The 23,054-nt window shown below is 38.5% G+C and overlaps 1 protein-coding gene across 1 annotated transcript; it reads left to right on the top strand.

The window, feature by feature from the left end:
* Positions 1 to 1,264: 1,264 nt before the first annotated feature.
* itgb8 (integrin, beta 8) lies at positions 1,265 to 23,034 on the top strand. The gene is made up of 16 exons (XM_088405314.1): positions 1,265 to 1,632; positions 3,215 to 3,300; positions 6,032 to 6,203; positions 6,333 to 6,439; positions 7,906 to 8,045; positions 9,198 to 9,363; positions 13,354 to 13,512; positions 13,608 to 13,703; positions 15,402 to 15,494; positions 16,088 to 16,228; positions 18,133 to 18,541; positions 18,638 to 18,860; positions 18,959 to 19,065; positions 19,913 to 20,020; positions 20,715 to 20,878; positions 21,705 to 23,034. Exons 1-16 carry the CDS (start codon positions 1,548 to 1,550, stop codon positions 21,825 to 21,827), a joined length of 2,379 nt encoding a protein of 792 aa, XP_088261440.1. The 5' UTR covers positions 1,265 to 1,547; the 3' UTR covers positions 21,828 to 23,034.
* Positions 23,035 to 23,054: the final 20 nt, after the last annotated feature.

Raw genomic sequence — 23,054 nt, forward strand, 5'->3', positions numbered from 1 at the left:
ATAGTAATACTCAAAGTAATAACAATAATAACTCAAATAATAACTCTAAATTCTCAATAGTATAATAACTCAATGTCAATATGATCAACTTTGTTCAACTGTAAACACACAAAAGAAACAGGTAAAGCTTACTTTATCACTTCATTCCCCATCTACGAATCCCAATCTCAATATTGATCCACATATAAGGCGCACCTGATTATAAGGCGCATCATCAGCTTTAAAAAAAAAATAAGGCTTTTAGGTGCGCCTTATAGTGCAGAAAATATGGTATTTTAATAAGTTTGAATGTATTTAAAAGGTTAGGCAAGTCATAACTTTTCTTGATATTATGTTCTATGCAGCCCCGCTAGTATGAATAAAGTATTCTCACTAAGATTGTTTTTGTGGAATTTAAGTTACACAACAAAAGTGGCAAAATTGTCACTTGCTGTTGTCTGAAAAAGACATCGTATTTGCTCAGGGTTCATCTAATGGCCAATCACGGCTCAGCTTGTCACATGACCAATTCAGCAAACAGTTGGGTGGGGTTGGGGGCAATATTTGGCTCAATTTGATGATTATTTCAAACAACGCAATTGAGTTAAGTGGAACTAAAATTGATCCTTGGTGCATTTTCAGTCATTTATTGATCAATCGATTGACTTCATAAACACCTGCCAGAAGCTACAGGATGTCAAAAAGTAAAGTCCAGGTGCTCTTACAGACTAATTGATCATGTTTCTGACGTCATTCCCAAGGCCGCACCCTTTAAGGGCACAACACAAAACTACTGCAAGCTAATACCAGCTCTAGAGCACCAATGATTTTCCAACACATTTATTTTTAATCAACTTGTCAACCGTGTGAGTTACAGCCAGACTCGGGTCCTCTTCCATGAAGTTTAAATGATGTAACATATTTTTTCAACCGACTCTTCATACATTCAATCTTATGTGGGTAAAAAAAAAAGGCAAAATCATAACAGAATCCATTTAGCCTCATTCTGCCAAAAGGCTTACGGGTTTGTTTACGGATGGCGAATTCGAAGTTATTGAAGTACCGATGACGTCACAGAGAAGCCCTCTACTGATTTGCGACTTTCTCTCGTTCCCCCGCTCTCCCTCTGGTTGCCATGAAACCGCCTACCTGAGTCAGTTCAGCGACTATAACTCGCTCCCTGTGCAGCATGTTCAGTCAGCATGCTGGTGCGCTTATTTCGGCTCGGCGAGCGGCCCGCAGCTCGATCGTGACGGAGCGCGTGGATGGAGAGGGGGTGGGCGCGGGGGGGTCACCGTTGCCGCACAAAAGCCGTTTCTTCACCTGCCCTCCTGGCAGTGGCGCACGGGGGAGCGCGCCTCTAAGCTGATTGGAACCGGAGGATGTGAATACCTCCCCGGGATTAGAGGGTTATTGGCTGAGGAACAATGCTCGGCGGCTCCGTGCGCCATTCCCGGCTTTTGTTGGCGAGGCGGCGGACGCACGGTCCCGGGTCTCCAGACTCCCTCCTCTGAGTCCAACCGCGCAGCCTCCCCGCTCGGTCTGCTCACCCACCCGGCGTGGATAATATGACTTCCTGGCCATTCACATATGGCAGCGTCCCTCTGTGTCTCCTGCTCATAGTGGCTCTCTGCGCTGGAACCTCCCAGCCGGGTGAGTGGAGCCTCATTAGAGTCCAATCATAATCATATCTTTGCAATTAACCTACATTCTGTCTCATGGTGTCCCTGCATGCGCCGCATCACTTGAACGTGGACAGGCACACGTGACTTTCTGCTACTGAGTCTTTGAATGTAAAGCCAAGTTTATCATATCATGTTTTTCGTAAAAAATGATTACATGTGCATATATGCATATATATATATATATATATATATATATATATATATATATATATATATATATATATATATATATATATATATATATATATATATATATATATATATATATATATATATATATATATATATATATATATATATATATATATATATATATAAGAGAGAGATACATACAAAATCATCACTTTTAAGGAGAAAACAATAGCACAGTATGTTCAACAATTAGCATAGTATTTTAGCAAGTCATCTTCATGACCTTAGGTTGGTCACTATTTAAAAAAAAAAATAATAATAATAATAGTAATAAATGCACCCACAGTGGTTCGGTGCTAGTGATATGCTATTGAAGAGCTTTTTGTAGTAAAGTGACAGGTGAATTAGAATGCATTTTAGTTTGAGAGAGTGAGAGAATAAGAGAGGGTGAGAGAGAGAGCAAGAGAGGGAGGGAGAAAGTGAGAGAGAGAGCATAACGCATAACTTAGACATCTTCACTTATGGGTTTGCTCTCTTTTGTTGTGACATTATTGATTCTGATATTTTAAGTAGTTACAATCTGCATACTAAATGTGCATCCATCCGTTCATCCCATCATCCATCCATCCATCCATCCATCCATCCATCCATCCATCCATCCATCCATCCATCCATCCATCCATCCATCCTTCATGTGTCTATGTATACCAGAAAATACATGTTTTTAGCATCTCATAATATTGTGATTATAGCAGCTGCGTTTAGCTATATTTATCCACTCATGAATTGAAAATGTGAGCTAGCATTCATGCAGATCTAATTCACATTAAAAAAGGATGCCAACCAAACACGTGGTTTGTCCTAGAAAGCTGATTAATTGATGCCTCCCCACCCACATCATTTACTGGTGCCAGTTAAATTTTGAGCTAATTGGGTCATAATGCCATTCAGGCAACATTCTGAACAACCTGCAGCTATTCTCTGGCCTACATTCCCCTCTGTCAGCTCAGAGCAGCTTGAAAAAATGTGTTCTCAGCAGATACATCATCTCAATGAATCATGAATGCCACCTTTAGTCACCCGAGACATATTACAACTACATAAACGTTTTTTTTTCTAGATTCCGCCGTCACAGTATTGGCTCCCTCATAAACGTGAGTGCGCATAATGTGAGCTGACTGACTCATGTAATGTGCTAATGTGGTTTACTGAAGCACCTGTTCCCACACTTCACCGCTTTCTTTGCTTGACACATACTGAAGTGGCTCAAGAAATGATACTGTAAAAGATGCTTTCATCATCAAAATGTTGCAGGAGAGCTCTAATTATACTACCAGCCTCCATTGCTGCTATATGCATTGACACACTATAATTCTCTTTTCTTCTTCTCCTTTTGTCACCATCTACCACCCCTGTAGGCGACAACTTATGCTCATCCGCTCTGATTACGTCTTGCAAAGCGTGTCTCCAACGTGGACCACAGTGTTCTTGGTGCTTCAAGGAGGTAGGGAATTTGTCAAAAGATGTGTACTTCCAAGTGTGTTCCTGGCATTCCTCGGATGATGCATTTGTGCTTTTTTACCCTCCGCAGATGTGAGCATGATGTTTAAAGCTGCCATGTGAATGTTTCCACTCCATTCCAATTCTTTTTCTCATAGCAGCAGCAAAGGCAAAGCCACATTTGACCCATATGTTTAGTCTACTCATGGCAGCAATCGTCTGCCTGGGAGTTCTGTCTCATAAAGCATCCACCCAGGATCACTGCCCAACCTTGAGGAAGTTTAAAAAAAAAAAAAAAAAAAAAAGCCCAAACACGGCAGCCTCTTGGGAACTAACACATCAAGAAAGTCTGCACCCGGCTGGCTAGACTATAAGTCCACACGAGTGTGTTTACAAGCTTCAGGTGCTTTCCTACCATGTGAACTTTGACCTTTTACAGAATCACTGGACAGTGCTCACTGGTGTGTGAAAGCATTTAAACACCTTTCACCACTAACAACAACAACAAGTATATAAACTGTGTCGGTTTCTCCCAGACAACCTAAAAAATTGGGTTATGTTGTATAAATCAACTCAAAAATTTGGGCCAGACTGACCCAACTATTGGGTCGATCCTTTTTATTAAATCCCATAATTGTGCTATTTTTAACCCAACTGTTTTTAGAGGGCGTTAAATGACACATTAAAAGGTTTGTCAAAAAAAAAAAAAGCAATAATCGGGTCAATTTGACCCAACTTTCTAGGTTACTTTCAAAAAACAACCCCAAAGATCAGTCGTTTTATCTCATAATGTGTTATTTTGAAAATAACAGTTTTTAGAGTGAGGTTTACTATAAATGAATTACACATATAACAAGTCAATTTTGCATGTGTGTGTGTGTGTGCGTCTGTGTGCATGTGCGTCCTTTTAGGTTCCAACTCAGACTAGGGGGTGTTGTACAAAATAAACCAAAAAAATGTGTGTGTGTGTGTGTGTGTGTGTGTGGGGGGGGGGGGGGGGGGGGTATTAATGTTGACCTAACATTTTGGTTTCAGGTGAAAAGGTGGACTAGCATCTTTATGGGTCAATTTGATGCAACCTTTGTCCAAAATTGTGGGTAAATTGACCCATAATTTGAGGTATTTTTTTAGCCAACGGTGTTTGAATACACAGCCAGCTTAACATTGAGCAGGGCTATTATTATTTGCGTATGCAAAGTCCTACTGGTCAGTGAACTTACAATCACAAGTCCGTTCATTAAGATCCCCCAACTAACCAAGCTGTGTTTATTTGTTTTAAGAAAGTTTGTGAAAGTGCGGGACTTTTTTTCCGTTGACATTATCATTGACAACTTTGCAGTGGATTTGAAACCGCACTGCGTCATATCAAGAGTCAAACGTTTTACGATGACATCTCCAACTCCTACAATTTAAATTCAATAGACTGACTTATAGTGATTGACTGTTTTTTCAAAGTTTAGAAAAAGATATGCATCATTTATTGCATAGCCCAAAAATGTTTATATTCCTTCTGTTCTCTTTCTGTGTCTGTTTGGGTCTTAGGCTGACTAAAAGAGTAAAGGCCACTAATCCATCCCAAAGCTATGAAGCATGATACTGCTGCTTTGTTAGGTCAGATGACTGTTATGGTGGTCAGGGGATATATAGTACAAGGACAGTGGTTCACAACCTTTTTTCAGTAATGTACAGTATATTTTCTGCCAAGTACCTCTTAACCAGTGGGTAAAAAACAAAGACTTATAACATGCCATCAGTGTGGGATTTATTAACCTTAGACCCTTTCAAACTTCATTTGTATTAGACCACAAAAAAATAATCAACCAAAATTGTCTTCTTTTAGATCATAGAAGAAATGCCATCAAAAAGAAATAACTATTAATAAATATGTGTCCACAAAAAATCAATATACAGTGTCAGACCTGTTTGAAAATAAATAATTAAATATTTGTCCACAGAAAAATATTCAACAAAAATCATCCAGTTTTGGGGTTACAGTAGAGATCTGTTCACAAAAAGAAATCATTAACTTAATTATTAATAAATATTTTCCCACCCAAACAATCAATGTAAAGTGTCAGACCTGTTCTAAAAAAAAATTAAAAACAAATATTTGTCCACAGAAAAGTATTCAAAATAAAGCGTCCTGTTTTGAGGTTACTGTAGAGATCTGTCCACAAAAATAAATCATTAACGTAACGATTAATACATATTTTTTCCACAAAAATAGTGTCATAACTCTTCTCAAGAAGAAATCATTAAAAATAAGTATTTGTCTACAGAAAAAAAATTCAATTTAAAGTGTCCTCTTGTCTCATTGTAAGGATGTGTTCACAACAAGAAATCATTAACTTGACAGGTAACGAGAGGTGGCACATGACAACTTGGGTCAAACCATTCTAGTATTGGGGAGAAACTGGCTTTTTACAATACCGTAATGGAATTGAAAAACATACTGAACAAGAAATTTGTTTTATGAACCTTTTTTTTTCCTGAAACGATTATTTAACACAATAATTATCTTTAAAGTATTTTTGCATGTTTGTTTGTTTTATTTAAAATCTCGAGTACCCCCTGAAGTTCCTTCAAGTACCCCCAGGGGTACCAGGGTACCCATTTGAAAACTACTGTACTAGGAAACCATGAAAAATCCATTGAAACCTGTCTGATTACTTGCGAAGTGTTTTTCTTATTTTTTTTTCTGTATACTGTATTTAACTTTTCCTATTTTACTTCAGGATTTCCTGGAAGGAGTGGGTGCTGGCCATCGTTGTGACCTACACGAAAATCTACTCAGAAGAGGCTGCGGACCAGAATTCACGGAAAAATCAGAAGTCAAAGTGGAAGTCAACGCCACCGTCAGCAGCACACAAGTGTCCCCTCGGGACATCAGCATCACGCTTACGCCAGGTTGCTTGAAGTCAGATTTAATGCAATAGTCACGACAGAGTAGCACAGTGGACAAGTGGAAGCACACCTGTCTCACAGACCTGGGAATCGGATGGATATCTTCAATTTGCGGCTTAATGTGTGTGCTAGGTTCGGAGGCTAGCTTCATTGTTGCCGTGAAGCAGCTGCCGCGGTATCCAGTGGATCTTTACTACCTGGTGGATGTATCTGCATCCATGCAAGAAAATCTTGATCATGTAAGTGTTTCAACTAACTAACGCTTTATGAAAATGAGAAATGAGAGAGAACTTCAGGCGGGATTTAAGGATTACTGCACAAACAGCTCCAAATGTCCTTCTTAAGCCCCCACGAAGAAGTGTAAACACCAGTTTTCAAATGATTTCAGACAGGGTATGAATATTGAAATCTCTTTGATCTATTCAGTTGATTCTTTTTTTTTTTTTATCTATTTTGAAGTTTTGCCTGAAATGGGCGTGAATTAAAAGAAAAAGGCAATTCATTAAAAATAATCTTAAATGAGTATGAAGGCTAGTGAAGTTGGAAAGTACACTCTGAAACAGTTAATCTAATTAATGGGCAAAAAAGGGGCCAACTGCTGCTTGGATCAATTTTGACCAAATTGTTTTGTACAAAGAGTTGGTTCAAATTCATTCAAATTGTGGTTAGTTCGCTTTTTGACCTGTAGTTGAGTTATTTTTTTAACCCAACTGTTTTAGAGTCGGGATTTCGGTTGGCTTTTTTTCTGTTGCACATAAAAGGAGTTGACCGAATCAGCAGTTGTTACTTTTTTGACCGATAATCGGGTTATATTTGACCCAACTGTTTTTAGAATGACCTTAGGAACAGCTGAGTTAAAGTAAAAAACAAACAAACAAATTTACCCAGATGTTTTCCGAAGGACTTTAAAGCCGTGGGTTAAAAAGTTGGATCAAACTGAATCAACCACCACATTGGTTAATTTGGTCCCGTTTTTGTATTAAGGAAAAACTTGGATCACAATGACTCAAATAGTGATCAGTTCTCTCTTGTGATCCATAACTGCTCAGTTTTTTTTTTTTTGTTGTTTTTGCTTTTTTTTTTTTGCTTATTCAATCCAAATTCCTTTAAAGAAATATTTTTTATCCAAAAACAGTTGGGAGAAAAAAAACTGTTGTAGGTCAATTTGACTGCATTTTTTGTACAAAAGAAAAAGTTGGTTAAAAATGTTGCAAATTGTGGTCACTTGCTTTTTGACGCTTGATTTATTTATTTATTTTTTTAAACCCAACTGTTTTAGAGTTGGGTCATAAATAACCTAATATGGATCAAAAAGGGACCAACACATTTTTTGGTTATTTATTTAAGCCAAAATGTTGGGTAAATTGAATGACCCATAAAACAATTCAATTTTTGGGTGGTTATTTTGAACAGAATGACACGATATTTTAGCTTGTTTTGCACAAAAACAAAAAGTAAAATTAAATGTTGGGTCGGAACAAATTGACTCAATCATTTATCTTTTTGTTGGTTTAGGTCAAAAAATGAATCGACAAACGTCATTTTTAATCATCTTCAACCGAAACCTGGACAAACAATGTTCACGTTTATTTATTTTTTTACTATAATGAAATGACTGCATAAGCAAGTGTTTAGGGTGCAAACACACATCGTCTTCATCAGGTATGTCTTTCTGCCATCACATTTTCCTCTATACACTCCCCAGCTCAAGACGGTGGGTGTAGCTCTCTCCCTGCGTATGACGGAGTACTCCTCAGACCTTTGGCTGGGTTTCGGTTCCTTTGTGGACAAGCCCGTGTCGCCTTACATTAACGTACATCCCACCAAGATCAACAACCCCTGCAGGTACTAAGAATTATTAGCTGATCGGAGTTGCATATTAAAATAATATTCCAACAGGTGTCCTCACATTGTCTGAATGGAATTTCACGGCAGCATGTGTTAAGTGTGTTAAATGTTGTTTTTAAAGCAGTAATTCATGTTCTAGAGGAAAAAAAAAAGTCAAAGAGGTTAGCTTTTATGCTTAAAAGAGGGTACTTAAAACAGAACCAAGACTTATTATGGGATGTCTGCCTCTCTGATACGCATAAAAGAGTGGTTCATTGTAGGATTAGTAGTATATATCAATATGAAATTATAATATAACTATTAACAGGACTATTACAGCGTAATATAATACCATTAAAATTCACGTTGTTCTTTTTATATAGATATGAATAAATAAGACAGGGATACAAGTTATAGGAACAAGAAATGAATGCTAACAATGGAGAGGAGGATATTAGTGCATCATGGGAAAATCCCCCAGCAGTTGAGGTCTATGACAGGGCAGCATAACTAAAAGATGATTCAGGTCACAAGCCTGAGTCAGTCTTCTTTCATCAAAAAAAGACGGTTCGGCTTTTGCTCGGAGGTATAAAAACAGTAGATATAAATAATACGTATATGCAGAAAATGAGACGAGCCCCAAAGCTGGTTTCTGCCTTTATGTCTGCCTTTTGAAAAATTCTGGGAACAGAACTAAGAACAGACGGTTCAAGTGGCATGATAAGACACCAAGAGCTTTTTTAGATAAGATGAGGGGAGAGGTGAGGGCTGTGGATTGTGCATTTCTGTTTTTGTTCCATCTACATCGGCAAAGAAAAAAAAACATTCACACTCCTGTTTGGAGACTCTCGAGACTTCATTGGTATTAGATGTTTTTAGAAGCCGAAAGCTGAGGTTGCAACCCTGAACCTCAGAACTGTGAGGCAGACGCCCAAGCCTCAATTCATCATTCACAAACTTAATTGCAAATATATTTTTAGACCAAAGCAGGACAACAACTAACAATCTAAAGTCTGAGAATTTGCCATATGACTCGGTGTGATTTTGCATTTTTGGTTACGCCATTGTTCCAGTGTTAAACTGCTCTGAGTGGGGAGACAGAAACAAGAGGCTTTTGAATGTGAATGCAACAATCAATAACTGTTTCTGTTTGGGGGGTTTTTCCACCAGCGACTACGAGATCCGCTGCCGTCCCGCCCACGGTTTCCACCACGTCTTAAGCATGACTGGAAATTTGAGCGAGTTCACACGCGTGATCAAACGCCAACGCATTTCAGGCAACATGGATACACCTGAGGGAGGCCTGGACGCAATGCTGCAGGCGACTGTCTGCCAGGTGTGTGAGTCCGACTTTGTTTGCACTTCCAGGGAGATAATCTAATGCAATTTTAGGAGGTTTTGTACTAACAGCAATTTTGGAAGGGGGATTAATGAATGACCCAAAAAGTAACCCAACACATAAAAACCCAATCATTGAAAATGGGTGGCAATGGGACCGACCTAAATTTTTTGTTTGAATGAATAAAGGCTTTCCACAAAATATCCATTAAGGTCATTGGGTGGGATAGGTTGGGCCAGACTATGTTTCATCCAAATTGGGTTATTTGGTTAATGTGTGTTGGGGTGTTTTGGGAGTCATTCATTTAACCCAAAAAATGGGTGAAATGAAGAAGAACAACAAACAAAAGGCACAAGATTCTTGTTTTGTAAAACACCCACCAACCCCAAAATGGGTTGCGTTTTGAAAAACAAACCCCCCAAAATGGCACCTATAACTCACAGTACAACCCAAAAAATGGGAGTTGATTTGTACCAAACGACCATTGGGTCATTCATTTAACACAAAACATTGTGCCAGTCTCTTTTTCACCAAATTAGGGTTACTGGACTGATGTATTTTGGTTTCCTTTTTGGGTCATTGATTTATCCCTCATCATTCAACCATTTAGTTAACCAAAAACGTTAGTCCTTTTTACCCAATTTGGGTTATCTTGGACCCAACTGCTTTTAGTGTAGGAACAAAAGACAATCCACACAATGACAAGATTACCAAAAGTTACCTCCTTTCAGTTACACTCTTGAAATTGCTTCGTCAAAAGAAACCTAAATTTGGTGAAATAGGAGTTAGTCCATCATTAGGTCCAAAATGGGCAGAGATTATCTTCGGCTATTCGTACTGATTGCATTGGGTTCAGGATTTGACCATGCATTTTTGATCAGGATTTTGATTCAACAAGAGCTATATTACACATAGAAATCAGTTAATGCTACCAAGAGATGGATTACCACTATATAAGCAATTGGTTAACATTTCATAAGCAAATTTGTCTAAGAAGAAGAATCAAATTTCCCCTCTCACAGAAAGTCACTTGGCACACTTTTTCTTTCATTCAGTTTGACTGGGATTTGAACCCAATCACTGGATTTGAAGCCAAACAACAGCCACCAACATTTGCTTATGTTACAATAAATTCACTTGAATTTCAGAACGCAGAAAATGTAAAAAATGCTGACCGCTTAAATCCACGCAAATCCAAGCAATCTACCAAATCGGATGAGTCAAAAAAACCTTGGGAAAAAGTTAACTCAATTTGCTCAAAAACCACAGCTACCCAAAACACAACCCAGCATTTTTTACGCATATGAAGTTGTTAGATTCTCATTGATTTTCCAGCTTTAAAACTTGCTGCGGGTCTCTGACTTCATTTGTTTACTTTTATTTTCACTTCGGCAACGTTTACTTTAATTACACACGTTGGGGGACCCAACCTTTTTTAATTAACCAACAGTTAAAATGTACCATTCAGTTAAATGCTTAAAAGGAAGGCCTTTATTGCAGTTTAAAAAAAAAAAAAAAAAAAAGCAGCATTCTGACTCAGCGTCGGATAGCACTAGTGGAATCCCAAGTAATGACGCCCCAACTTGGCAACGACAGACATACGCTCGCCACACATGCACACACACTCGCACGGTGGCAGTAGCTTGTACTATGACTGCAGGGGGGGGGCTTTGAGTCATGCCATGCAGGGGGGCCTGAGTAACCAGACTGCAGGGAAACACCGCGGCACTCATGGCTCCACAAATAGACTCTCCATTATGTCATGCCTATCTTATTAGCTTGCTGACTTTCCTTAAATATACACACAGACCCCCTTTTCTCCCACAGTCTATGACACAGACATAAACAGGGGGGGTTGGGACTAGAGGGAGATTTTTTTTTTTTTCCTTGAGAGCCAAAAGAACTCAGCGCCTGATGTTTGAAATTGGAGTGTCTTACCACATGTGTTATGTTATGAACTTACATTTTCCACATCACTCTTTATGTTGTGTTGCTGACAAGTGAGCTCAAGAGAAATTAATGGGTGAATACGAACACCTCCTTGAAAATGTACCGTATAACCGTGAACTATTTTTACAATGTTCAATTGCAAAAAAAATGAGTATTTCATAGAATTGAGCGCAGAATCTAAAATATTTCTTAGCTGCAGGGAAATGCCTCTCCATTAATCAATTCATTCACGGCTAGATAAAATTGATTTTCAATTATTGGCTGAGTATTAGTGCTGACTTTTAGGCATTTCATAATAATAATGGATCATTATCAAACTGTATTAAGGGAATTATTTATGTAAATTTTGAGTCCACTTTAATGAGGGATTCTGCTGACCCTTGTTTAAAATAAAACATACATAGTGAAATTTTTGAAATTTTGAAATTCGGAAAAATTTGACTGACTTTAGAAAACTGTAGAGAGCTAATTACTTATTTAAGTTTTGATTTACCATTGTTTAAGTCATGAAGATGCCCCTGACAGCGCTCAGAATTTTTTGTTAGAATTGTACAACATGATCTGAACAGTTGCTCAATTAACATATGCTTCAAGGCATTTCAACAAAGTTGAGAGTTTAGTTTTTATTATTATTATTATTATTATTTTGACACCAATACAATATTTCATTTGCATTGAAACTAAATATCTGCTCCAAATATCAGTTCAGTTATTGGCCTCCTTGACTACGAATAATCAGTTTCGGCCCTGAAAAAATTAGTCTATCATTATTTGGTTTAGAATGTCCCTTTGACATCCAAAGCCATCAATTGCAGTAAATAACTTTGTAATGGGTACAGCTTTATTTTTTTAACCCCTGGGGGAAATTTTGACCCACTTCAGGCTTTTAGATGTTTTTGATGAGTGATATCAAAGGAAAAGCATACAAAAAACAGAGAGGTGAAATTATTGCATGGATTGTCAAAACATAATTTTCAATATGCTGCTCTGCCGTCCCTTCTAAATGCTTGCAAATGGGAGGTTGAGAAGTATACCTTGCAGATGTCAAATTTAGACAATGCTGTAGACTAGTTCCTGCCAATACAAATTGGAAATATTGCCAATTTTGGACATATTTTAAAGCTGATGGTTTATCATGCATTTCTCCCAATTTTTGCATTAATTCTTTCAACTGTGACTTGCAAACAGGGTGCAATTGAAAAATTTGTGTTGCCACCTCAAAACCACTAGAGGGGCGCTAGCGGGCAACATTTGCAAGCCTTTCAATGACTTCATTGAGTGGCTTAGCCTGACCATTTTTCCAAGTTCTTTCCATGCATTGTGGGACTTAGACGGAGTTGACAAAAGGCTTTAATCCAAGAATTAAATGTTGCAGAGAAGCCTTTATTTTACTGCAGGGAGACTTTTTTTTTCACGCAACACATAACATAATATCTGCACATTCTGGTATGCAAATTCTCCTGCAATGACTAGTTGTTAAAAAAAATTGCACAAAATGAAAATTCTTCGTAAATATACTGATGGATAGGGCTGACGCCACTGAGCATTTTGAGGCGTTGAAAGTAAAAATGCACTTATATTTGACAACGTTATGAGCCTTTCAAAGTCAGCCCAAGTTGGGTGATAATAAGGTCGGATTAGTGAAAGATCCCCCGACACCCAGGGGCAAAATAACTGCTGTGATCAATACCCTAAAGCAAATGAATCTCATGCTACTATTTGTAGTATTGCATTATATTATGACGACATGTCCATTAATATGATTATAAAAATGAGATTCAGGAGAACTGAAGTCCCGAGAGGATAGCCCCTTTGAAATGTTCACGAGAAAAAGTTGAATCCTCACCTTCAGCTGACTCCACTTCAAATTCTTTTATTCCCGACAACTCCACCAAGTTATGCGGAAATGGTTGAAGTAGTTTCGGGGTAATTCTGCAAACAAAAACAACATAACAGTAATGAAAACAAAACTCTTCATGCTGGCAGGAAAGTATGTGGCTGTTATTTCCACTTACTGTAGCTTTGTCTCTTTTTCAGAGAGCTGTGGGTTGGCGCTCAGAGGCCAAACGTTTATTGCTCCTGATGACCGACCAGCCTTCTCACCTGGCACTGGACAGCCGACTGGCGGGAATCGTCATCCCGCACGACGGCCTATGCCACCTGGACAACAATGTTTACACAGGGAGTACCAGGATGGTGAGTGTACGGAAAGAAACGAAGAAGATGATGTGCACAGCATATCAACTACAAAACAAAGTGAGTTTTACTCACTTGATATTCTTCTACCTTAGGATCATCCGAGTCTGGGCCAGTTGTCTGACAAGTTGTTAGAACACAACATTCACTCCATCTTTGCTGTGGAGAAACAGCAGTACCAGTGGTATGAGGTACTAGTCCGTAAAAACGTGTTTTTTTTTTTTTTTTTTTTATATTGATGTCCTCCAAGTTCTCCTTTTCTGAAAACAGTATTATGTGTGTAGCTTATATGGTAGCCCTCTCCATCATTAGTCATTGGGTGAATGAGTGCAAAGTGCTTACCTCTTGGGGGGGTTGCTGTGCGTTGCCGTCATTAAGGTAACAGTAAAGACTGTTCATGTGTCCCCTGCATCATAAAAACAAGTCATAAGAGTTTTTAAGCTACTAATAAAACAAGTGGTGAAAAATTAACCAAGAAGAAAAAATTATAACTTTTTCTTTTCATTTCCTACATTTAAACAGAGATTTAAAATCTTGTTCAAAATGTTAGTTTTCAAAACTCCTTAGATGATGACAGTTGTAAAAAATAAAGAGAGAAAAACAGGCAAAATAAACCACAGTTGAGAACTCGATTAATTGAAATTTTGGAGTCTTGGATATTATACATAATCATACCCCATTCCTGGCCTTATTGAAAATAGTTATTTTAATGTTGTTGACTACAAACACCGCAAGCTTTTATTGTACAAAAATTATTTGTCAGATCTAAAAAAAAAAACAAAAAAAAAAAAAAAACAAACAAATATCCAAGTGAGGTGGACTTTTTCAGCTACTAGCATTAGCTATTATTATACCAAAATTATCTGTCACATCTGAGAAAAAAAACAAAAACAAATGAGGTGTCCTTTTTCAGTTGCTAGCATTAGCTATCAGCTGAGCACACGCCAACATTAGGAAAGCAAAGCAAAACATTGTTTTGATTGCGTCAATGTCCAGCCCATGCTAGCTAGCTCTGGATGTGTAACATTTTATACTTCTTTTAATTAAAGAGACTTTTGAAAACATAAAAGAGACGTTATGTTATTTTTGTCATCATCAATCAATCTAGTTATCAAAATGGGTATTGAATATAATAGACACAAAATGTGTTTTCACTTCTGAACTTGTTTTTACCATTGATGTTGTGGACTACAAGATCATAGGATTCTAGTATTCTAAAAATCAAAAATCAAAAAACAAAACATCCAAGTGAGGTGTATTTCTAACAACTGCACACGACATGCTAACTTTAGCAAAGCTATGGGAACACAGTTAGCTAGCGTAACGTGATTTATTGATAGCTAGTGTAATGTAGGAAATGAAAAGAAAAAGTTATCTTTATTTCTTCTTGGTTAATTTTTCACCATTTGATACTTCTACAATTAGAGACTTTTGAAATTATCTTGTGAACGCAGGTTATTTTTGCTGTGCCAAATAGCCAAAATGGGTATTTAACATAATTGACTCTAAAGATTCAATTTTTCCTTTTGAACTTTGTTTTTACATTTGTTGTTGACTACAAGCATCATGAGCAACTGGTATTCAAAAATTCTCTCTCAAATCTTCTGAAGAAAGATCATGCAAGTCTTTTTTCAGTCGTTAGCATTAGCTAACAAAAGAAGCCAATGATAGCAAAGCTTTGGGAGCACATTTTCTGGTGGGATTTACCTCAAGCCCTTGCCAGCCAAATCTTAATGCATGACATTTTTCTTGTCCTTCCAATAAATATTATACATTATACATAATTTTATATATATATATATATATATATATTATAGTTTTTACTCAGGGATTTGATTTATGAGGCATGAAATATCTGAGGTGTCTGTGCAACATTTTCTTCTCTGTAGGAGTTAGTACGCTTGCTACCTGGCTCCTACCTGGGAAAGATTGGCTTTTTCCAGTCTCCAAACCTCATCGATCTTGTAGTGGACTCGTATAAGGTACAAATTCAACTTATTTCTTCACTACATCCTTCTCTTCTTGGTTTTCAAACTTTTGAAGATTTAAACAGACTAGTGGTGTGTATATGTGTTCGTGCGTGAGTGTGACTGGTGGTTTGTTCATTTGGCTGCAGTCTGGCCTATAATCTCGCTTCCAGCACAGCGCTCCATTGTTTGTTTCTAGAATCGTCCGAATCCACAGATCTGGGTGCACGCTCGCACACACACAGGCAGCTGAATTTGAACACAAGTTGCCATTGTAATAGCCATCGGACCCCGCCACCCTCCTTCCATTCCTTCCCACAAACTAGGTGTCCCGACCATGTAGAAAAACAAAGATTCTATTTTCGGCCCCACCTCCATATTCTCCATAAGCGTCTTGCAAAAAAAAAAAAGAAAAATAGGCACACAACAAAGGGCATTTTGAGGACAAGTTGCAAATTTCAACAGTCACAATTATCGGTCTTCGTCTCCAATTTCCCATCATCACAGTTGTTTGTCTTCCCTCACATCTACATTCCTACGGCAGTATGCAAGCTTTTATCTTGGCGGAATCCAAAAGCATTGTCTAATTGCAATTTTTGTTGTTATAGAGCCTATTGACAAAAGTGACATTGTCGGTGTCACTGGACGACAAGACATTCAGCAGGTACTGGACGTCCGTGTCCCCTATCTGTCCTGAAGGGACAACTGCTCAAGAGCAGAGCTGCTTGGGGGTGCAACCTAATCAGACGGTAATTTTGCCAATGCAGTTATGTTTCATAATTCCTCTTAAGATGTATTGGATTACTTTCATTACACACACAGAAAACAAAAGGCTGTGAAAAATAATCAGAGTTGAGCGAATTAGGCTAAAAGTGTGAAAAAAAAATGTTCTATGGATTCCATGGCTTGTTCGTTTGTAAAAGGGAAAACTGGAAATAGACCCAGTTCTGTACCTGCACAGATTATAGTGCCGATTTTCAGAATTGTATCACATCATTAAATAGCCTTATGAAAAAATGTCCTGACATTCACTTATGCTAACCAATGACTTTGTTTTATCCTTTTGCGTGCGTTTCACTCCCCTAATCTCCTCATGAGTTTTTTTTTCCTCCCACTGAATCATGCCTCAGTAGTTCAGCCCTTTAATCCAAAGATGGAGAAAATGAATTATGGAAAGTACCCAGTCGTTATCAGCATAGCGATAAAAATAAAATGCGAATACTTTTCCATAGTAATTAATATCAACAGTGTATGCCTATTAAATTGCTTTGATAAGTGAAGACAAAATGTTTCCTTTGCAGGAGCGTCACTGGCAAAAGTTCTAGAAACTTAATGTCCACTTTATCAAGAAGTAAAACGTTTCAAGTCACACGCATAAACCCTTAACAAAAGCTGGCATTTCAATAGCTTTCAACTCCTAAATGTCCTTATCAAATGGGGCAACAAAGAAGCTATTTTTGGCTCAACCTCCGTTTTCCCCATAAGCCTCCTACATTTAAGGGGGGGAAAAAAAGCATCCAACAATGAAGGAACTCTGGGAAGATTTCACTAATCCTACTTGTCACATATTTGTCTCCCACAGAATACAAACAAGGGAATTTCAAGTCACTGTAAAGTGAAAAGATGTGTTCACATTTTGGCTTTCTAAAGAACGTGTTGTGAGCAATCCAAAAAATGTCAAAACATTAAAAATAAAATAAAAAAAAAAGATTAAATATGTGAAAAGCTGGAAGGTGGTGGAACTAGCTTACGAGCATATTCACTTTAGCGTTTGACTCACACACTACTCTAAATATAAGTACATAGTACTTAGTGCTAGTTGTATACCCACAATTCTTTGTGCTCCATTTATTGTGTTGTGGTAGTTTGAATAACACACTTAACATTTGGAAATTTTAATAACGACACAAAGCTGTTCTGTCATTGTGTATTTTGGAATTTAGGTCTAGCTAGTTAGCTAGCTAGCTTAAGTTTGTTAGCAGGCTAAAGTAAACAATTTTGACTGAAAAAAAAATCAATAAATAACTTTCTAATGACACAATGCTCACTTATACTGTGGAAAAAAATTACAGCTATTAGTTCTTGAATTTTGTAAATGATGCCCTTTGTGTTTCAGTAAAATAAAATAAAAGCTGTGATCCAAGTTTGTTTTTTTAAACACATAAAATGTGGTTGTTTTTTTTTCATAATTCTTCAGTTATTTACATGAAACTTTGTTGGTGTCTCATCTGCCTATTCCATTGGCTGTTTCCATGATTAATCATTTGTATTTCACAATAATTAAACCCTAAATCATTCTCAACTATTGATAACTATTATTTCTACTTCTGCTATTTTGCGGAATTTGAACTCGTTCTCTACCGATGACAACTTTAGACATACGTCTAAGATCCAATTTTACTTGGCTGGCAGTGAATGAGTCAATAGGTACATTAGCCTCTGATGGATTGACCGTATTTTTCCCAATGACATCATGAACAACTTTACAAGAATTCCTTTATACGGGCCTAGAAAATAACTTTTTTGCAAGTGCTTGCCACTCGGTCAAAAACATGATCGTATACCTACTACTACTAATAACAAAGTACACTGCATTTTGTGGACTTAATTTGTGTAAGTCAAGATTTTTCCTCTTTCTTTTTGAACAACACAGGTCTACTTCAACATCACCATTGGCCTTCACGCCTGTCCTAGTCACGGTGCAGATGAAGACATTCAAGTGATGGTTCGCCCCGTGGGCTACAACGAATCGACCACTGTTAGGATCCACTCGAAATGCCAGTGCGCCTGTGGGTCAACGGGACGCTGTAACGAGAACGAGCGGTCGCCTTGCTCTGGGACTATATATGGCACCAGTCGGGAGCAGAGGCAGCATCAGGGACTTGTTAATGAATCAAACTGGAATTGCAGAGCGGAAGGCTCTAATGTGGACTGCAGCGGACGCGGAGTGTGTGAATGTGGGAGGTGTGTGTGTGAGCACAGTAGACTTGGCACAATTTATGGGAAATACTGCGAGAGTGACGACTTCTCCTGCTCCTATAAAGACGGACTGCTGTGTGGGGGTAAGTTTTTGTCCGGTAAAGCAAAAACTACACATTAAAAATTAAATAGAATCTCAAGCAGTCGTAAATATCGTCCTTCTTCTGTCATCCTATCAGGACGAGGTGTGTGTGTGTTGGGCGAATGTGTGTGTGAGGACAACTGGACGGGCGAAAGCTGCAGTTGTCCCGTCTCTACAGCAACCTGCCAATCACCCGATGGCTCGCTGTGTAGTGGACGAGGCACGTGTGTGTGTGGTCAGTGTGTGTGTGACAATCGCAGATACTCCGGAGACTTCTGTGAGAGATGTCCTGCTTGTCAAAGCTCCTGCCAATCAAACTGGTACTTCATTTTGTTTGCTACTACAAAGAATGACGCAACCTACATTCATACAGCTGACATTTTTTTTTTGTCCGATTGTGTGTCTGTCTGTCTTTCAGGAAGTGTGTGGACTGCCACATGTCTCATGGTCTTAAAGGACATGAAGCGGGACACTGCAATCGCACTTGCGAGTCAGACGTTGCTTACATCAGTGATATGATGTCAGGTAGAAAGCTTTTGGCTAATTGGCTTATTGGTTTTTGTTTCTCTATGCAAATCTTTTGAGCATTTTTTTTTTCAATATCCCGCTATTGTGTTGAATTGTCCAGTTATTAGTATACTTTTTGTCCTCAGTAATAAAGACAAATCAGAGCACAAATCACTAGGAAGCACTTGAATAACTCCTTTGACTTTTTTTTTTCCTCTAAAGCATCGGTTCTGAAATTGATTCAGGTGCCCCCCTAAGGGTATGTGAACACTTCAGGGGGTACCTGAGATATTAAAAGAGCTTCTGCAAATACATATCAGCAAGTCTAATCTAATGCTTTTCCATTTTCAATTTAAAACAAATGTAATGCCCACGTTCGACTGCATAAACTTGTGCCTAAGTGGGGAATTGGTGAATTAAGAGTAAATTAAGAGTAAATTAAGAGTAAATTAATTGGAACAGGAAGCATCTTGTGTACCTAGCCCATTTTGTTGATGGTAAATCAGAATTAGCCACCTTACCAAGCTATGGCTGCCATCTAGTGGTGAATGCTGATATTACAACATAATAGTGGTTGACAAATTCACAGTTCGACACCCGCAAATTTGTATTTTTAGATTTGTTGTCCTCTTTCAAGTTTGTTTTTTTATCATTTTGTTTTACATTTATCCCACCTTTAGTAAAGAAAACATGAATGTTCAGTCGCAGTTTGGGGTAAAAAATGTGTGCTGGGAAATTTGTTAGGAAGAAAATAATTTGACAGACAGGCTTTCTGAAGTATAGTTGTAAATGTGCTCAGTTTTTTGTTCAAGTCTAAGTTTATACTAAACATCAATTACTTTTTTTTCATCTCTCTGTCAAACAGGAGGCCAGTGGATTCAATGCCTGTACATAAGTAGCGACAACTGCCGTTATTGGTTTCAGACAAGCACAGATTCTGGACAGAGCCAACTTCACATTAGCACAAAAGCAGGTACACACACAAACACGAACATGTGTGTAAACAAAAAAGAAAACGCACCCACAAACACTTGCTCTCATTCTAACGCTGCTACTACTGCGGGTCAACTGCACCCTGGTGCATTTGAGTCAGCAAGCCCGCTGTCAGTGTTGCAGCTGTAGTTCACATTTCCCCTCTTTTCCTTGACTTTCACTTTCCAAAAACACACACACACACGCTCGCTCAGGTCTTCACTTTCACACACGTTGCACATCCAAGTGTTACAGTTCATCCCCGCCTGAGTTTTGGAACAAAACTGCTCATTGTGCATTTCCCCTCCATCGCCGCTTATCCCCTCAACCCGACGGGACACTGCTGACGCCTACTCCTACCGGGTTCAGCGGGAGCCAGGTCTCCATGGCAACCCCGTTACTAAACGTCTTTGGGCTCTTTGTTTTGAGCCATGAGGCTGTCATCTACACATGGTCCCAGCAGAGACACAGCTAATAGCCAAGTATTCAGAGTGCGCTTTATGTGCGTATCATTCTTTTGGTAGCACTGTACAGTGAACCAACACCAATTTTCTATTCATCTGTTTCAGATTCTGTAAACTTTATTCATCCCGAAGAGGCAACTCAGGGAGATAAAAAAATGACAGTTATTGAGCGGGTTATATCCAGTTCATTGAGAACGACAAAGTATTAACGATACTTGTGTGTGTCCACAGAGTGTGCCAGTAAAGGCCGGCTGGTTGGGACCTTCCTAAGTGTGTGCGCACTAACAGTTCTGTGCGGGCTGGTGGTGGTAGCGGTCTCCAGGCCGCTCCTGCAAAAAAGAGGCTGGTCGCCAGGAGATGCCGATTCGGATAGGGAATATAACTGCGCTGGCAAGGTAAGCGCGACCGTGACAAGCTGACACTTTTTAAAAGATCAGGATCGGTTTGCTATAAGTACAAGTTTGAGCGAGGCAACAGATTTCCATCTGTCTTTTACATTTCCGCCTGCCTCACAGCTTTAGTAAACACAGTGTTGGGATATGCAAGCATATGTGATTTATGGAACCGCTGAGAAAATGGAGGGGGAGGGTGTCAAAGCTCTTTTGGACTTATTTCGACTTACAGCAGTGCACAATGGCTCTAGCTTATAAATATATCTTTGAGATACACTTCTATTGTTACTATGCAGACAACACGTAAACGCACACGATTGAAGAATTTAACCAAGCAGGCGTTTTGATGCAATACCAAGACTAAACTGTGGGTGGCAGAAAAAAGCAAAGGGCATCCAGGTTGCCGGAATTTACAAAGCAAAAAGAAAATTAAAAGTATAGCGTTAATATATGGTGTGGTTGACACTTACATGAAGTATTATCAGCAGTCTCGGGCCCCACATCATCGGGCCAACATCTAGAAAATGTGGGAGATTCCTGACATGTTGTTTCTACAGTGTCTACAGAAGTGCCATTGTTTAGTCATTGCTATGAGCTAAAGACTGTGACCTCTTAGGGCCCCCTTTAGCTCAGGCCCCAAGTTAGGTAGTATAGTCATTGTAATTTAATTTCCACAATATGACATTTCTATGGACTACTAGAACCACACACATGCACCAGTAGACCAACTAATGAGCATGAGGGAAGTAAAACTGTGGGCTCGTGTACATTAAGAACAATTGTTTTATACGTTCATATACATAAATGCATATTTCCAACCACCTTTCAGGAATTGTCCTACATCCCAACAAGCAACGAGAAAACAGTGACTTACAGAAGAGACAGACCGCCAGACCACTCAGTGGAGATGACCGTTCATGTCAAGATGCCCCTTGGTGAACCCTGGCAGTGATTGCGGGGAATTTAAAACCTCCATGAAGTGATTTTCTTAAAGACTTTGGGACTTAGATGGCCAGTACAGTATTGTGATCATGGGCCTAAAAAAAAAAAAAACAAGCCCTCCAAACGCTCTGTGGTAGGACTAAGTGTTCTACAAAGGTGTTCATGCAGTCATCACCACTAACGTATGTCAATGTGTGCGTGCAGTGTGAATTGTGAGGGCCACTACTCATTCTTGTGCTCCAATTTTGGCTCATACATAGACTGCCCTCTTGTGGCTAATTTGTGGTACCACTTTATTTTCTCAAACAATTAATGCTGTCTGCGCACGGTACCTGTGTTTTATGGAATTTGGGATAATTTATGACGCGTAACTATTATTTTCTATTTAGTATTGTTTTTCGTTGATTCACGTTATATTTTTAGGGGTGTGATCAACTACATTTCATTGTTTGTTCTTGTCATAGATGTTTCATGTGATTTGAAATGGTCAATCTGTTTAGACTTGCACTTGTTTTGCATTATACTACTGAGGTGTCCTTTCATTACAGGGCATGAGAGCTGTTCAGTGGGATTGAAATAACATTTTTTTATGCGAAATTGGGCATTAAGGGTGCGGTAACAAATCCACTGGAATGACCATAATTGTAACATTTCTATTTACCGGGAGCTATAGCATCACAAACATGAACACGTGACCTCAATTGAAAAGTGCGCTTGCTGTATGTTGGCCTTCTGCCACAACCAACTTAACTGGACTGATGACTTGTTGACATTTGATTACTTGGTACATGTCCAAGCTGAGCTCGAAAGGTACTGAGACCCAAACAAAAGGTACTGAGACCCAAAATGGAAGCCTTGTTCCATTTTTCTCTTTGTGCACTAGATGACTTTCCAGTCCTTTTGCTTTTTGTGATTTTTAATTTGGGGTGATGCTGTTTACAGCAATATAGCTGCTTTTCATTTTCTTTCTGTAAAGCCAGGAACACTACTATTTATTGTATTGTATTTTCTTATTACTTGATATCTAAGTTGTCCTATTCTACAATGAGTCTACTTGAGTTGAAATGTTCGTTTGTGTAAAAAAAGAAAAGAATCAGCAATAATTGAATCATCTCATTGCAGTAACAGCAGCACTTCGGTGTAGTTTTAGTGTTCACCGTGACTTGTTGTGTGGCATGTCTTTCTATCACAATAAAAGAGTAAAAGATTTTTTCATATACATTGTATGTGCAAGTGT

Source organism: Hippichthys cyanospilos, chromosome 21 (assembly GCF_059441005.1).
Source record: "Hippichthys cyanospilos isolate Australia breed blue-spotted pipefish chromosome 21, RoL_Hcya_1.0, whole genome shotgun sequence".
NCBI lineage: Eukaryota > Metazoa > Chordata > Actinopteri > Syngnathiformes > Syngnathidae > Hippichthys > Hippichthys cyanospilos.